The 18,814-nt window shown below is 39.4% G+C and overlaps 1 protein-coding gene across 1 annotated transcript in view; it reads left to right on the top strand.

The window, feature by feature from the left end:
* The window catches only part of CCDC7 (coiled-coil domain containing 7), a 99,325-nt gene that overhangs the window by 23,266 nt on the left and 57,245 nt on the right, over positions 1 to 18,814 (top strand). Inside the window, exons 8-14 of the mRNA XM_042471938.1 lie at positions 1,754 to 1,914; positions 4,120 to 4,184; positions 6,963 to 7,037; positions 9,318 to 9,393; positions 11,169 to 11,199; positions 11,841 to 11,933; positions 15,993 to 16,081. Of these exons, the coding sequence (XP_042327872.1) occupies positions 1,754 to 1,914; positions 4,120 to 4,184; positions 6,963 to 7,037; positions 9,318 to 9,393; positions 11,169 to 11,199; positions 11,841 to 11,933; positions 15,993 to 16,081 (590 nt within the window). The remainder of the gene's footprint in view (positions 1 to 1,753; positions 1,915 to 4,119; positions 4,185 to 6,962; positions 7,038 to 9,317; positions 9,394 to 11,168; positions 11,200 to 11,840; positions 11,934 to 15,992; positions 16,082 to 18,814) is intronic.

Genomic DNA, 18,814 nt, shown 5'->3' with positions numbered 1-18,814 from the left:
TGGAGCCTTGAGGCAAAATCTATTGATCAACAATCCTATTACAATGACTTGGGTTTAAGATTTCAATCTAATTTGTCATGGGAAACTCATTTTGTTGCTACTAAGCTAAAATCCCTCTCTATAAATTCTCTGTTGAAATTCCATAGACTTCAAGGAGGTCACTTAGTAGCACCTACTGTCGAGGTTTATCAAAGAAAAATTGTTCCTCAGTTATTATACGGAGCAGAAATTTGGGGATACAACAGTGTCTCAAATTTAGAAACTGTTCAGAACTTATTTTTAAGATCCATGTTGGCTGTCCCTAAGTGTACCCTTGTCTCTTTTCTGAGAGCTGAAACAGGCCAAACTACTCTTCAAGCTGGTACACATACTGCTCTTGCCTTCTACAGGCTAATGCTGTTATCCATGAGTGATTCCAGGCCCCCAAAAAATGTTTTTTAGAACAAATATCTGTTAACTCTCCAAGCTCCTGGGTATCTATAGTTAGAACAATATTGCAGAACTATGAGATTAATGTGGACTCATTTCCAAATTATGCCACTCATAGAGTCAAGCAACTGATTAAAGAGAAAATTTATCTTGCTTCTAAATGGGCCAATCTTCTTGCACTCTCGAACTCTTCTTTTTCTTTTTGGTACCCATTGTACAAGACATCGTTTGGGTTAGAGCATTACTTTAATGATATTTCTCTGGCCCCTGCTAGAAAAGCATTTACTGCTCTAAAGTACCAATGTATGCCTTCTGCCTATTTGACGGGCAGATATAATAACACTCCTGTTCATCTAAGACTATGTATCTGCAAAACCAGGGAAGTGGAGAATATTGAACATTACCTTTTACATTGTCGTTTGTATATATCACCTAGACAAAGGTTTCTTGAATGTATTTTAAAATCCCTTTCCAATAGATCTTGCCTTCAGCAGATTTGTGTCTGTTTGACCGGCAACAATGTATTTGTTACTTCTATGGTAGCAAAATTTGGTTTAGCTGCTAGCAAGATTAGAATCAGTTTTCTTGATCGGAATGATGGCTAGAACCATTCTAGTTTTATGTTTTTTATTATTTTATCATTTATGATGTACTATTATTTTCTGTTGATGGGTCTCTCTTACTAATTTTACCATGTTGTTTTATTTGTGGTTTTTGTGCCTTGGTTTTTTTATATTGTTTTTGTATTTACTGTTTGGATCTATTGTATATTGTGATGGCTTTTAGCTTTTAACAATAAACTTCTATACATTTATGGGTCAGTATGGTAATGTGATAGCAGCTCTTTCAGATTTCCCTGTGTGGTGGAAAGAGAGTTTCTTTTTCTCTTGAGCCAAGCAGAAAGAGTCCTGAGTGATTAATTCCTGTTAGACAAACAGAATTCCTCTCCTGCCCGCACTGGCTGTTGCTGTCTGGGTGAAGGCTGAAACCAAAGTTGAAACAAACACTGAAGCAATAAGCCTCACTTAGAGTCTCTTTTGCTGTATGCACATATACACACACTGAAGGAGCCTCCAAATTTTACCCTCAGCTTAACCATGGGTCATGGTAAAATCCATAATTTTGGCCTCAAAGCCTGCCCTTGATTTACACATGAGGTAGACTTATAGTCAGGTATATATGGTAATTTAATGTGCAGCACTCCATTGAGACCAAACAATGAAAATGTCTTGGGATAGTTTCCCTTTAAGCAGTTTGAGAAAACGTCAGTTAGTGAGGAACAGATTGTTTTAATACTTTGATAATATTTGTTGATATGTTTCAGATAAGTGTGGAACAACTTATTCCAGATTGGGAAATACCAGTAGCTGATAAAAACATAACAGATAATATTACTAAATTACTGACCCGCATCGAAAGACTGGAAGAACTGAAGGGTCGTGTTCAGGAACTACCGAAGCTTATCCAACTTTCTGCACCTAAACCGTAAGAGAATTGTGAAAAAGAGTTAGGTCTCTTAACAGTAATATATTCATTGTAGTAATCCAGCTGGGATGTAATCAAGGCATGTGTTAACATGATCAGATCTGACATCTCAAAGGATGGACACAACAGACCACTAGTTTTAACTGTAAATGCACTCTTAGCTACTACTGAAACCTGGGCATTTAGGAGAACACCCAAGCTGTGAACCTATGATTTCAGGGTGAGTATAGCCCTATTCAGCACAGGTTGAATCTCTGTTCCCTGATCTTCCTTCCAAAAGTACCTCTGTCTTGTTTAGATTAAGTTTAAGTTGGCCTTTGTCCAGTCCATTACTGTCAACAAACACTGGTTTAGGACCAAAACAGCTGCCTTGGAGTGAGATGGAAAGGAGAGGGACAAGTTGGTATCATCAGCATACCAATGACACTTAATTCCAAAACTCTGGACCTTTCCCATCAGTTTAATGTAGCTGTTAAATAGTACAGAAGACACTAGCCCTTAATCCTCCCATCTGCTTCCTCATTACTATTTTGTCTGTTCTTCTGTGGTTTGCAACACAGCCTTGTCCGATTGTTTGTTTCTTATGGTATGTCCCATCTAAAGGGTATCCCTACTTGTCTGTAGGAAGGATTGTTGGTATTTACTGTGATACACGTAGTAATTTTCTGCATTTTTAGGATAACTGCCAGAATCCTATACCACATTTTACTTAAAATAACTTAGCTAAGTACCAGAGATGCTAAGAAGTCCTATTAGTGAATTGCAAAGATGTGTATCAAGACACAGGCAGGAATGCCTAATGCACACCGGAACCAATGTGCATTGGTGCACAATGCACATCAAGCTCTTTGCTAGCTCTGCTGTGTAGTAGAGTAACAGCAGCCCTCTACTGGATACCGATGTTACAAAACTGAGCAAGTCTCATTTTTGCATATATTTAGTTATCTTACAAAAATGTAACTCCCATATAGGATTCCAGTCAACATCTTGTACTGCCTGCTAGGGGATGGGTTTTGGGTGGTGCTTTTTCTTCTAACTGATCCTTTTTAAAAATTTGTTACCAAGGATCCACGTTGGAACGTGTAATATGTTCTTGTCTCTTGGCTGTCTTGTGAGATTGATTTGAAGAAGTTGCTCTTGATATGAAAGAATGCTCTAGACCAGTGGTTCTCAACCTTCCTAATGCCGCAACCCTTTAATACATTTCCTCATGTTGTGGTGACCCCCAACCATAAAATTATTTTCGTTGCTACTTCATAACTAACTAAAATACATGATGTTTTCCGATGGTCTTAGGCGACCCCTGTGAAAGAGTTATTTGATCCCCAAAGGGGTTGCAACCCACAGATTGAGAACCATTGCTCTAGACAAACCTCATTGGTTAAAATTTGACTGTCAGAGTGCGTGAGGAGGAGCAACACATCCAGAAGATGTCTTCCTTCCACTACAGAAAACAGCCATATCATGGTTAAACATTAACATTCCCTAATTAGTGATACTTAAATTAGCGATACTATTTTTTTAAAAAAATCCTCTGTTTCATTTATATCCCAGACACCTCAGTGTGGTGTCTATGATTCTTTTCTCTCCTTATTTTATCCTCACAGTAACACTGTGAAATAGATTAGGCTGAGAGATATGACTGGTCCCGTGAATGAGCCAGTGAGGTTCATGATGGAGTTGGGCTTTCAAGTTAAGTCTCCCCATTTCAACTTCTGTTCTGTAATTGGCAAATCATACTGGAATTTTTTGTTAGCAAAATATAGGGAACCATACTAGATGTCAACATGGAATTCAAAGCCATATTTTTTTATTCTGTTTGTCATATGATGCATAGAATTTCAGAAATTTCAGAAATGGCACTGTATGATTCTCCCTGAAATCTAAAAGTCTATAGTTATATTTTAAGTTGTCTAAACACCAAGAATGTATCACGTGTCAAAGACTTTCATACAAACCTAATATATATGTTCTTTGGGTGGCTTACCAGTTTTCTTGGAAGCTTACTCTCAGAATACTAAATGACATTGTGCTTCCTATGTATTATAGGAATTAGAATTATTGTAGTGGATTTTACTCATTGAGATTTTTTTTAACCATTAAAGCACTGCAGAAAGTTAGGAATTGTTTTTAGAATTTGGTTTGAATTGGTATCCAATTTTTAAAAATTAGATGTAACATTTGCCATACTGTATATTTTGACAGGGAAAAAAGAAAACCACTTGGCCCAGCACCACCTGTTCCAAAAGATCCAAAAACTATTATTGAAGGTAAGCATTATGGTTTGAAGGTAACAAATTTGAGCCTAAAATAGCAAAAGATTAACATTGTTAGAAGGAATCTGACTCTGAGTGAAATGAAGACAAATAAGAATGCTTGACTGTGAAGAATGTTGCATGGTACCTACTATGGCTAGAGAAAGCAGGATTGAATAAGAAGAAAATCAGAAGCTTTGGAAAGAATGGTGTGTAAGAAAGTGGGTCAATCTGCTCTTCTTTTTTTCTTGGCTGAAAAACTGCAGCCTGATCGTGTCCATGATCCCCTTGCCCATACTGGTTACTGATTGGCCATGGCCATGGGGGGGGGGGGGACTGGGTTTGAAGATGTGTGGGAGGAATTTCACTGTGCAAAGAGGTATTGGATACCATCTTCCTTAGTGATCTGAGGAACATAATTGGAGGTTATGCAAGTAAATGTCAACATTAGGATGTCAGTCATAATTTTAACATGTGAACACACTACTTTCCTGAAACTGTGGCTATCACAAGTTCTAAATTTCACTGGCTAAACAAGTGGATAAAAGTGAACGAGGCCACGGAAGTGTTCAGGGAGAGGTAAATAAGTGCAGTCATCCACAAAGATGCTACAAACACTTGCTGGACTCAGATATGAGCTTGAGAATCTCTTGCTTACCCATCCACACAGCTACCAGTTTAACACTTACATGACTGTGGCAATAATATTCTGAGGAAGAGAGTGTGATATTTCCTCATCATCTCATTGAAGATAATGCTCATTGAAAATATTCTTAAGAGCATTGAGGTCTAGAATCATAGAGTTGGAAGAGACCACAAAGGTCATCCAGTTGAACCCCCCGCCATGCAGGATATCTCAATCAAAGCATCCCTGACAGATGCCTGTCCACTCTCTGCTTAAAGACCTCCAAAGAAGGAGGCTCCACCACACTCGAAGGTATCTAAATCTAGTTGTTAGTAACAATTAGAATAATTATTCAATTCAATGGGAACTTGGTAAGTCAACACTGATCAATTCGTCTACTTTAGTTGGGAGTAGTTGCATTTATGCCAATGACCTTTCATGATGCACTTCTAGCATGTTGGAGAATTGAGGGAAGGAGATACTGTATTACATTTCCCTTCTGTCTGTGAAGCACTGCTTCACTAGCTGAGTACATGTTTAAGAATTTAGGGGGATCAGCTTGGAGAAACTGGTTTAATGAATGATTGAGTAGGGTGTGGGTGAGCAACTTTTGAAATTGGAAAATGAAATGAAATTTCTGGGGAGCAGGAAATGGAAATACCTTGTCTAATTTTCAGAGCATAAGCATCTCTATATTGAGTGTGGAGAGGGAAACATTCCCTCCCTGTGGCCAGTAGACTATGGAGTTTATAACACGGGGACCTATGTGCTTCCATCCCGAAAATGGTTAAAGTGCCTGCATCCTGGAAAAGCATACAGATGCGCAAATTATTATCTCACACACAGCACAACGCTTTAAAAGCACATTACTAATGCGAGAACGTGGATAGAAAGGGCATTTGGTTTTCACACAGATGCGGACAAACCCCGTTGATGGTTTGGAAATAACTTTTTTGTGCATGTGCACAGAAGCAGTAGTTGCATCACCAGAAGTGACGCACAAAACTGTCATTTCCAAGTGCATACACACACACTCCAGAGAGAAGGGAAAACAGGGAGGAATACATCCACTCGTTGCCCCAGAAGCTCTTTCAGAGTAAGGCAGGCTGAGGTTTCTGTTTGCAAACTCCCATAAAACAACACAAACCCCTCACATGAACACACACACACACACACACACACTGGAGTGAAGGAAAAAAAAGAAGACATGGCTGGTCACCCTGCTCCCAGATCTCTTCAGCCCTTTGCTTCAAAATGTAGCAGCTTCTAAACAGGGTGGTCTATAAACCTGCCTGAGGTCAGCAAGGGCTGCACGGTGGGGTGACCCGATGCCCTCTTTTTCCAGGATATATCCATTTCTCCCTCCTGTCCAGGAGAAATTCCAAAACGTCCTCTCCCTGCCTTCCCTCACCAGCTGTTCAGAGAGTGATGGGGAAGGTTGGAGGAGGAGGAGGAGGAGGAGATGAGCCGCACGAGGGAAAGAAGCAAGCTCTCTCCCATTCTTTGTGTGTGTGTGCCTGCTGTTCCTTTAAGAGCCTGGCTAAAGCATTAAAGAATGCATCTCTCTTGTTCCTCTTGGCACAACAAAGCAGCAAAGAACCATGGGAAATTTGTCAACAGGCACAAAAATGGGGAGAATCCTACAAATAGCTTTCACAGCAATTGTGCAAAGAAAGCAAATTTGTTAATGAAATGGAAGTGAAAACACAGTATTTTCCCAAAAATCACTATTCCCTTATTCATGTTACTTTCTGTTCAGATTCCAAGTGGTTTGCATGCAGTGTTGTCTGAAAACCAATTGCGCAATTGTACCTAACATCGTGAATAACCACGGGTTCTGACCAGTTTAAACTTCCAATTTTCCCCATGTGATAAATTCCTGTGAAGACTTTTGACTCAATATCCAGGAGTTAAGACTTGTTTCAGAATCATGGCCTAGGAGACACTTGACAATGCTGTCTTGGAGACAGACCACTTCTTGCCATTATGATTTCACTGATAAGTTTTTTGACCAGCATGAACAAACATAAAATGTCCTCCGTTTTATCACAGGATGATGGTGATAGTGATGTGATGGAGGAGCATTTGCTTGTGAATTAATTGTATACATTTGAAAATTGATTGGAAAGTTTAGTTTTAACTGAATACTCAAAAATACTTTGTTTCAGAACTTGCTATGAAACATGCAACTGAGGATGTGATGAACATGGTACAAGTTTTCCAAGATGATACAGGACAGCCACGTAAGAGTTTAAAAGTTTGAAATATTGCTAAAGGGTGAAAAAAAAAATCTTAGTTGAAATTTTTGGGTATGATCCAGTGAACGTTAACCACTTTTCAGGCCTTGCCTTCAGACACTCTTCAGTCATAAAAGTATGATTAGATTGTGCATCTGAATTAGTAAAACCTGTCATTCTTTACAAGCTGTGTAGCACAAAGAAAGACATATCTGATCCTTTTTTCCTGTTAAGGAAAGATTGCCACAAATGAAAATTGGACAAGTATGAAGATTTAATACTTGTAATCTCTAAAAATATTAGCCACTCCTTGGTTCTCTTCCTTGGTATTTCCCTCTTCTTCCATTTCTTATACATGCCCTTTAAATCTCAACTCACCCAAAAGCATCCTGGTCCTTTTAGGCACTTCCAACTTTTCCTTCTCATTAGAATTGCTGTACTTTCAATATCTCACTTTAAAAAACCTCTCCATTTCAACCATCACGAACTTCACTCTCTTTGAGTATTTCTGACTACAGGATCTCACCCTATATTTCTTTAAATGTAATGAAACTGATTATTTAGAAGTCTAGAGTATACATTTGATTGAATTTATCTTGCCCTTTCCTTTGTATAATGAATTGTAGGAGACTATGGTAATTTCAATCCAAGATTCCTACTTCACATTTTTTGCTCTTGGTTCTTTCTTGGTGATAATCATGTCCAAGATAGACTGTCTCCTTGTTGGTTCTTCTACTTTCTGTAAAATGAAATTATCAGCAAGGCATGTAAGGAATTTATTGGGCCTCAGTGTTTTGTTTTTGCTGAGTTTGATGTCCAACAGACATCAGAATATTTGAAGACACCTGTCATTACTATAGTTCTTCTTTTTGAATGTTTTATCATCTGTTCTAGGCAAGCATCATTCAAGTCTTCAGTCTGGCTTCAGTGTATAGTAGACCCCCACGATATTGTCACTATTTTCCTCTCCTGCCTCTCAACCTGCCATCCAATATCCAACTCATGGATCACCTCACAAGTGTACATTTATTTTTACATAATGCTTCTCCTTCTTCCCCCTTCCTGTTTTAATCTACCAAAGCCAGCTCTTTTGTACACCTTTTTTGGGGAAAGATGGGTTAAAATAAAGATGAATAAAATAAATAAATGAACCAGTGTGGTGTAGGGTTTGAGCAGTGGATTGTGATTCTGGAGATCAGGAATCAAATACCTGATCAGTGATGGAAGCCCACTAGATGACCTTGGGCAAATCACACTCTGTCAGCCTCAGAGGCTACCCCCTCTGAACAAAACCCCGTGATAAATTCTCCTTAGGGTTGCCATAAGTCAGGAATGACTTGAAAGCATACAAGAACAACAATAAATAAATACATAAATGAATAATACTCTTTCTGAATATGTTATACCCTCAATGGCTACTTTCCAGTTATGCATTTGTTTAGGTTTCATCAGGTTTATGTGATGCCTATTAAATTTTTTTGCCTTGCTGTGCTAAGAATTCAAATTCTTCTTGTTTAATAGTTCAAGTTTATTTTATTTCCCATGGTTTGCATATTGACATTTACAACCATGGCTGTTTCCCACTGACTCTTTCTTTACTGTTTTTTCTCTCCATTGGTGTACATGCATACCACTGACCCAGTTTTCTGTAACAGAAATTAGTTGTGGGATATGGAAGTACCTCCTTTTTCTTGTTCTCTGGGTGAATTGCATAAATCCTTGGAGGAAGATGAAGAGAGACACAGCTTATGTTTTCAGTGGGGAATTCAAGTGGTTCCTTGTCAGCCTGCACTTATTTGCAAGTAATTGAACAAAGAAATTTGCTTCTTCGTTGTCTCTGTGAATCACACAAATGTGTCTTCCTGCGCCTGCTTCCCTTTTCAGTTAGTTGAAATATTCTGTTTGTGGTGTATGAAGAATGCTTTCCTCAATGGGTCATGGTCCTTGATAACCTATGTATCTTACATACACATTCTTTTATGTATTAGATTACAAAGCAAACCTATTTATTGTGTTATATTAGTTATATTATCTCACATCTTGTTGCATTACTAACCTGGAATTGGTGGAAGGCATTGTATGTGTACATGCCTTCTAGTTGTCCGTCAACTTACGGTGACCCCATGAATTTCATAGGATTTTCTTAGGCAAGGAATACTCAGAGGTGGTTCTGCCAGTTCCTCTCTCTGAAATAGAGCCTATAGCATCTGCCATTAAAGGGACCTACTGCAGGGGCAAATGGAAAGCTCCAGCCCTAAAAATTAATTAACTTTGCTTTTTCTTCAGAAACTGCTGAAATGATGAACAACCGTATGCTAGAAATAATGAAAGTATTTGAAAGACAAACAAACAAGTTGCACAGGTAAATAATATATGTGACATTTAATGTAGAAAAAGACATATGGTATGTCTGTGCCTCTCCAGGCAGTGGCAAAGGACTGTACCTCTTGGTATTTATGCTTATGATCATTCTTCTGTTTTGTAATGAAGATGCTATTTGATTTAGATCCTGCATAAAAAGTAGGCTGATTATGATTAAATTAAGCTTGAGTACAAATCAGAAACTTCCTTTGGAAAACTTGTGGCTTTATGTGTCACTATTGATTTACATGAAGTAATGAACCAAGATGTGTCACTTTTTAAACAGTAGTGTCGTAACTAATGCATGAAGTCTGCAGAATTTTAGAAAAAGAGGTTTGTGAATACAGTATATGTGCCAGGAACATTTACAGTGCTTTAAACCAGTACATGAGATACTTTATTTATTTATTTAGTGGCATAAGTTAATTAAATTTTCAGCTGTAGTTTTAACTTTCCCAGTGCATGTAGCCTGACAATTGAAGACAGATAGTTCCAAGTATTTTCTGTTAAGAGAACCTTTAAGGATTTTTAGAGTAAGGAATGAATTCATTCCGCATCTATGATTTTTGAATAATCAATATGAAAATGTACAGAAATCACCGGCCACTAAAACTATGTGATTGAGATGCTGACTTCTCTGTCTGTGGGAAAGTAATCATCTAAGAATGAGCTGTCCTGCTACTACCAGATAAGATAGATATCACATGATCTACACTTTAGAGCTGTTAGTTTTACGCTTTGGAGCACTTAGTTCTTTCCCCATTTCTTTTCTTTACTTTAGCACAAGATCCATTCTATTACTTCAGCTCTCTCTCTTCAACTATTTCTGTGACCACCTGCACACAGCTTATGTTCCCTTTGCTCAGTAAAGCTCTGCTTTTGAACCTTATTCCTATGTTGTTTTTTAAATCATTCCTTTCTCTTTCCCTGTTTATGCTTTGGCAGCCAAGGCTTATTTACAACCCCATTTTTCAACATATGTAGCAGCAGCCTTGCTGCCTAGTTGTTCCATCCAGATATTAACTATTTGAAAAAAGAAGAAAAGATTTAAAATACATCTCGATGAGTACAGTTGGCCCTCCACATTTGCAGCTTTGACTTTTGTATCTTTGATTATTTGCTGTTTTGATTAAAAATGTTCTTTCTAGGAATCTCTAGGTCCTCCAGCGCAACTCTGCTGGAAGTTGACCACCATTTTGTTATGCCATTTGATTGAGCATCCATAGATTTTGTTATCCATGGGGGATCCTGGAACCAAACTCAGCAGATAACAAAATCCCACTTTAATATGATATAAATTCCTTGCTTATATATCTGTATAGCAATAGCAGCTTCATTTATATACCGCTTCATACCACCTAAGCAGTCTCTAAACGGTTTATAACTCTTAAGCTAATTGCCCCCAAGAAGCATACTCATTTTAGTATTAGCAAGAATGCAAGCCTGAGTCGAGCCTGAGCCCTGGCTGGTATTGAACTCACCACTTTATGGTTTGTGAGTGAGTGGCTGCAGTACATACATTTAACCATTGCGCTACTAGGACTCTTCGATAAAGATATGGCTCAGAATAACTTAAAAATGGAAAAAGTAATCTGAATTGGAATTACACCACTTTTTTTCTATTACATACTACTGATAGATTTATGCAACTGTTTCTCCATTTCATGTGACATTCTTTTGTAATAGTTTGGGATACCTCATGTTTGTGCATTTTAATTAGAAATAATTAAGGCTTATAAAGAAAATAAGTTAAAACATGTAATTTATGTTTTTTAGAGTTGCAAATGAGCAAGATGTGCTGGAAGGTGTGAGTATGATGCACTATTTAAATTTTTGTGAATGATTTAGAGCTCCCAAATACATACATTTTGAAAGGTTGATAGCTCATGAGAATCATGGTAGTAGATGAATTAACAGTTGGAAAATCCTCTATTCAGTAGCATTAAGATCTAGAGCATCAAATGAGTCTACACACCACTAGCCAAGCTGGAGGAAATTGCTTGTAGCTTCTCCCCTTATGGTGACACTACATAAGAGGAGGAGCTACAAGCCCTCATGGGTCTGGCTATAACTTCCTCCAGCTTGGTTGATGGTGAGGCATGATGGGAATGGTAGTTTGTCAGAACCTGAATGGCCATAGGTCCCCCACCCCTGCTCTAAAATGATCTCTCAAGAGTAACATTTTAGAAGAATGCATTACTTGTTAAGCAAACAATTTTAAATTATGCTAAACTGCCTTTTAAAAGTAATGGATGTACCAGTGTTGTTACCCTAAAAGTAATGTGTTTCATGTTGTACCTTATAACATGTTCTTTCCTAATTTTTGCTGTGATTATCACTGTTGAAATTTTTTCCTGCTTTTTCAAAACCACATTTAATTTTGTAGTTTTCATTTAAAACCTTTTTCAATTATTTTTTCCTTCCAATTTTTTTTCTTTGTTTATCTAGAAATTACAAAAGATTCAGCAAGAATTTCGAAAGCTAGCAGAAGAAAAACAGATAATGGAGGATGAACTTCAAAAAATGAAAGCTTCTGAAACTGTAAGTCTAAACACACATTTGCTAGAAATTAAACTATTTAATTCTTAGTGAACATGCACAGAATGTGCTGTAAGTCTTTATTTTGTAATTCTGTTCATTTATTTTCAGAAGTAGGCCCTACAGTGAGTCTTATTTGCAAATAAGGGTAAAGATGCCACATAAATGTGAGAAGCCTACAGGCTAAGAAGGGCAATATCTTACCTCAGGTTTTTTTATTCTCTTACTCCTTGTAGTATGAGTGAATTTGAGAAATGCTGTGAGAGGATAGAGAGCTATCTTGAGAAATGTTATGAAAGATGGGATGAGAGAGGTGATTTGTGGATGCTGGAGGTGCATCGTTCACATCTGCATATGTGTTTGAGACGAGGCAGAGAAAAAATAATGGCATGGCACAGCTTGTACCCACAAATGCCCCTGTTTTTGGTGTATCCGTCCTTGTAGATGAAGGGGGGCAGTGCAGACTAGCTGTGGGGGTTCAGTCCATTGTGGGATCTAGCTGTGTGGTTAGCAGATTTCCCCTGAGAATTAGGAAACTACAGAGGTAAACCAGGTTTCATCTGCTCAGGCCCTACATTATCTTAGCTCCAAATGGGTCTTTCAAGTTCTCAGACAAAACACTGTCATCCCTCTTTCAGAGAGGAATGCACTCAGGTGTATGTGTGGGATTATGTATACAGTACGTACTCTATTAGGACTGGCCATTCTAGCAGCTACAGGGATGATCACAGTTCGGGAGGTGTTATAGTCATCATACATCCTCTTATCACCCAAGACAGACAGACAGAAATACGTCATTGGTGCTTATACCAGCACAGTCTACCTTTATACTTAAGGCCTCTTTAGCAAGTACATAAAACAAAATGCAATAAAGCACTGAAACAGTTAAAGCTGGCCTTAAAGGTAGCCAACACATAAAAAGTGTATGACTTCATAATAATAATAATAATAGAGAATGCGGTGGCTTAGTGGTTAAGATGCCAATTCTGATGATCAGAAGGTTGGCAGTTTGGGGCCCAATTGCTGCGTAATGGGGTGAGCTCCTGTCACTAGTCCCAGCTTCTGCCAACCTAGCAGTTCGAAAGCATACAAATGCAAATACTGTAGATAAATAGGTACCACTTTGGTGGTAATGTAACACCATTCAGTGCAGTCATGCTGGCCACATGACCACCAGAGCAGTCCTCGGACATTGCTGCTCTTCGGCTTAGTAACAGAGATAAGCACCGCCCTTATAGTTGGTTTGACTAGAAATTCATGTCAAGGGACTACCTTTACCTTACATTATAATATGTGTGGAGAGATGAGAAAAACTGTTAGTGAACTCCTCACAAATCTTCCACAAATGGAATCTATGACAGAACTATCTTGATATTCTTATCTAGTCTTCCCACAGGTATTTTCATTGATTTGCATATTTCATCATGCAATCAATTCAAAGCTCTGCCATCTAGATTAACATCATCTCCCCAAATCTTTATTAAAGAATTTGGTTTCAGTGGTAGCCCATCTTTAGGGAATACTGTATATAAATATTCTTAACTGGATGATCTTGTATTGAATTTTCATGCTCTTGTGGAGTTCTCATGCTGTGTACTCCCTGACTAAGCTTGGTAAATCACAAGAAAAAAAATATCTGTTGCTCACTTTGATCATCTGGATGTTCTGTCAGATACACAACATGGTCTGATTTTTTTCTACCAAAAGTCAAGCATCTCATTTAGGAAAAGAATCTGGGGGAAATGGATATAGATCTTATACCCTCAGTTAATATTCTGGGTCTAATGTTATATCTCCAGGTGGTTCCTTAGGCACAGTTTCATTCTCAAGCCTTGCAATGGCTTCTTTTGCAATACGCCTTAAAAAACTGACATTAATAAAAAAAAATTCAGATGCATCTTCCATTAAATGTTTGCATCTCTCTTGCATGGTGGACAAAAAGAACACATCCCATTCAAGGATCTTCCCAGTCAGAGGTATCAGTTGTCAGAAATAGGTAGCATAGCATACATTGGTTGGAGCTAAGAGCAAATTGTCTGGTTTTGCACTGTTTCCAGCCTGTCCTTCCAAATCAACATGTTTGGGTGAGAACAGATTTGGCCAAAGCTCATGTAAATAGACAAGATAGAAACATAATCCTGATCTCTACAATAGGAGGCAGCATTTCCTCTCCCCTGGGCACAGAAACACACTTAGCATACTATTACAGCATATTCAAGGGATGTACAATGCTTCTTTCACAGATGATAATGAATCCACGGCAAGATCCTCCAGGAATGTTAATTTTACATTGTATTACAGTAACTCATCAAGGTATTCTGCTGGACTATTTTGGGTGGCTTCAGTGCACTTTACCAATATTATTTTCATTCTCTTGATGCTGCAAAAGAGCAGTTTTCAAACACGTGGGTTGTGTCTCTTGCAAAATTTCCAAAGACATGAATCCAACTTTCTGTTTCAATTGTGACCGTTGAGTTCCCTCTCTTCTGCTAAGTAACCTTGTCAGTAGCAGAATTTCAAATGCCTCCCTTCTTTACTTCTAATTGGACTTTAAAATTCTTTGTGACTTGTTCTTAAAGTATTCCATCTAGTTCTTTGTTTTACTTTTCATATCTATCTTTCTGTCCATATCCCCTAATGTATCTTTCCCTCTGTATTTCACCTTTTTACTGCCTATGGTGTCAGGAGCATGTTAGTACTGAGGAAGACATTGAAAGGTTCTGAGTTTGAAAGACTGATTGACATCCATTGCTGCCCTCAGGAAAAATAGGCAGAACACCAGCAAAGAGCCAGCCCAAGAGTGATCTCAGTTGGCCACATCTGAGCAAGCATGTGAGAAACAAACACAAAAATTGTTCAATTCAGTTCAATTTGGCTGCTCCTCAACAAGCCTGTGAACTGGCTAGAGAAGTAGCTTTGAGAAGGATATTTACTTAATTGAGCAACAGCAAAAGGTGAACAATGACTGCATCCGCACTACAGAAATAATCCAGTTTGACACCACTAACTGCAAGAACTCCCAGAATTCTTTCTGGTGTCACAACAAACTGAGAAACAAAAACAAAAGCTGCTTTGCAGAGGAAGGAGTTAAAGCTTTGTTGGAAAGAGAAGAGAAGAAAGAAATAAAGAAAAGAGAAGAAATCAGTGGAAGGGTTAGAAACAGGGAAAAAGAAGAGAGGTTAGATGGAGACAGAATTTCTGTTTGAAAGAAAAGCGAGGAACAGGGGAATTGGCAGAGGAAGGAGTGGATAAAAGTAGCATCTCATCGGTTAAGCAGCCTACCATTTCTTCATGTTCAGAGACAGGTTGCCATAGTAACAAATGGAATGACTGGCGGGTTTGTATGCAAGTAGCCATTACTGATAACTCATTTCTTTGCACAGATGTATCAGTTTCAAAAAACATTTGTGTTGCTAGTGGTCCACATTCCTCCCTTGCATGTGAATCACCAGGAAAGCTCAAGAAGATACTGTGAGAGCGCACACTTCTTTAACCAATCTGTAAAATCCCTAAATTAACAAAGGAATGTACTCTTGTTTTTACTACCAGATATATTTGTCATCATAGAAAACCATGTATTGGTGTGTTTTGTCTGCTTGATTAAGCTGTGCCCATACTTTTCTTATTTCTGTAAATCTTGAAATTGTAATTTTCTCAAAATCTGCTATGGCTTCTAATTTTGCGGATATGGGTAAACAACAAGCAGAATAAGTTCAATAAAATTAGAATGAAAACAAACTTCATTTTTGTTATGTTTTCTACAAATGTAGATCAGCATGTTCCCCCCTTGTTGTTAAATGGAATATTTTAATTAATATTACATGTCAGCTTGCTGAATTGAACAACAGCAGCTTGACTCCACTTCTTGTTTTTTGTATTGAATATAAAAAAGTTCATCAAGGGGAAGGGTGATGTTTATTCTACTCTGACATACTTCTCTGGAAGACTGACATATGTGTGTGCTGTTTCTTGATACATGCATTTCCAATTATGTGGCTATACAAAGTACTTATAACAAAACTGCTAAGTAACCATCTTGAATTTATTTTATACCTTTACCAGCAAGATAAATTGGGGCCAGATGCAAGGAAAAAAGCATTGCCAAAAATAGAGAAAGCAAAAGTTGAAGAGAAACCTGCAGTTCCAGAGAGGTAAGGCCAATTGAAATAAAAGTAATTATAAAGGATCTAATTTTACATCATGCTTACTAAATATAAACAAGAAAAAAAAGAATTATATAAACAAGAAAAAATGATGAATATTTCTGACCTATGACCTCACTGTTAAAAATGACCAAGGTAAAATGTGTTTTTTATTTTGTGTTAGATATTTTGCATACCTTTAGATATTCTAGGGCAGTTCATAATAAGAAAATAGAATAAAATATAATGACATAATTAAAGTATTACATAGATGTAAAGACAAAGTTTTCCTCTTTGACAAGATAGTCATGTCCAACTGTAGGGTGCGATTTTCATCTCCAGTACTAAGCCAAAAAGCCAGTGTTGTCAAAGACAACTCTGTAGTAATACAGTGGGTCCTCGCCTTACGTGGGGATCCGTTCTGGATCCCTCCGCGTAAGGCGAATTCCGCCTATGCTCAAGCCCCATTGTAAACAATGGGGCTCGTGCATGGCGGCGCGGCGGCACGCAGGGCGCAACGAGCACACCGCCCATTCAATTGAATGGGACGCGCCGCCCCTTCCGCCCCGCGTGCACCCCGCGGCTTGAGTGCGTATGCTCAAGCCATGTAAGGCACACCCGCGTATGACACAGGCGTGCTGTAATAATAATATTTATTGATATCCCGCCTCATCTGCACTCAGGCAATCGGGGTGGCTTAGAACATTAAAAATTATACAAATCATATCCCCCAACCCTCCTTCCCTTAAAATAGAATTAAACACAATTAAAACATGTTAAAAAAGATCAACAACAGTTAAAACAATAAATAAAAACAAACAACAATGGATAAGTAAACAGCAATGGGATGGATCCATTACTTTCTCTCTCATGTGGCTAGCATGACAGCACAGAACACTGTTACCTTCCCACTAAAATGGTACCTATTTACCTACTTGGACTTTTACATGCTTTCAAACTGCTAGGTTGGCAGAAGTTGGGACTAGTGACAGAAGCTCATTCTTGTTAGAGTGTATTGCAGACAACACAGCAGAGTTGTGGAGTCAACAAAAATAAAGCTTTACTCAGCAGAGTATAAGGCAAAAATAAGCAATGTGGCTAAGTACAAATATATACAATGCAAAAATAAATCAGCATAGCATACTAACATACTACAGTTCAGCATTATCAGTCTAGCAGCGTGTAAAACTCACAGAGAACAAAGACAGCCAGCATGAAGAGTACTTACACTGTATGTTTCAGTAACATGGAAAACAAACCCAGAATACTTCCAAACAGTATACACAGCACACATAGAAAGCTCCGAGAAACCCAGCAGACTTGCAAAGCAGTTATAGTCTGCAGATTGGCTATGATAGCCACCTGTCCTAATTGGTCAATTGCTTTCTTATTTACTAATTGCAGGCTTATCTTATTCTTGTTACACTTGCCATTTGCTACACCTTCATCCAGTCACAACCTACTGTGCTGACTTGCATATCCTGACAATTCTGTCAGGCAGCACTTGGGTCACAACCTGCCGACCTTGCAATTGTCAGAGTCAGTATCAAAAAGATTCAAAATTACTACATAGGACATAATAATAATTTTTATTTCTTCTTCGTGGTCTCTGCGAATCATACAAATGGGTTTTACTGCGCCTGCGCAGTGCTGTTCGGAACCTACTGGAATCACTGGACAAAGTTTACTTTGCAACATATAGAAACTTTTTGGCGGTAACTCCGCCCACCCGTTATAAGGCCCCTGCCTTCCCGCTCTTTTCCCCAGTTCCTTTTTTCCGCTGCGCTTGCTGCTTCAGGGAACTTTCGCTTGCTTCGCTTGCTTGGAATCACTTTCGCTTTTGACCTCGGACTGTACTCTTGACCATTCTTTGTCTCCCGCCCCTGGTAACTTCAAACTTCGGACTGTTGACCTCGCTTTGGATTCTCCTTTGGCTTTTGCCAACCTCGGAAAGATGCCTGCACCTTTCAAAAAGCGTGACGTCTGTGGGGGCAAGGTGCCCGTCCAGGACCCGCACTCCTCCTGCCTGCTGTGCCTCGGCAAGGACCATGACACCAAGGCTTGCCCGCTCTGCAAGTCCCTTTCATCTCAGGCCCGGAAAAACCGTGAGTCCCGGCTCACTTCGGCCATCGCCCTGGGCAAGGTACAGGAGGGAAGTTTCCGCTCGTCATCTGTCCCACCTTCTGCGCCTCCCGCTTCATCCTCCAGGGCCAGCGTGTCCAGTGTGACATCTGTCAGGGCCAGCGTTTCCAGCGTGGTGTCTGTCCCGGCCGGGACGGTCCCTCCCACCACCTCCGATGTGGCCCGTGGCTCGAAACCGCCCAGCGCCACCGACGAACCCTCCAAGCGCCCCCATAAGTCATCGGGGACTGAGGGTACCGAGCCGAAGTCTAAATCTGGAAGGAGACCGGACGGCTCGCACGCGAGGAAGGGGACCGAGGTGGAGGTCCAGCTCGCTTCGCCTTCATCCTCCAAGACATCCAAGGCATCCCGACACGCCTCCAAGCCGAGGGAGCCGGCTTCGCCTTCCGGAGCGACCCGTGCCCTGCCCTCTGACAGGGCGAGGTCCCCAAGACCCTCCTCATCAGGAGCAGCTGCTGCCCTCCTGGATCTTCTGGAGAATCCATTCTTCCCACCGGAGGAGACCCCGAGATTGGGAAGGAAGAGGCACCACGAGAAGGCGGATCAGGACCCCGCACCTAAAAAGTCCAAACGGCCAAAGGAACAAGCCGGGACTGACTT

The sequence above is a fragment of the Sceloporus undulatus genome, chromosome 6 (genome assembly GCF_019175285.1).
Source record: "Sceloporus undulatus isolate JIND9_A2432 ecotype Alabama chromosome 6, SceUnd_v1.1, whole genome shotgun sequence".
NCBI lineage: Eukaryota > Metazoa > Chordata > Lepidosauria > Squamata > Phrynosomatidae > Sceloporus > Sceloporus undulatus.
Note: the sequence above shows the minus strand (reverse complement) of the source record. Positions and strands in the feature narration are given on the sequence as shown.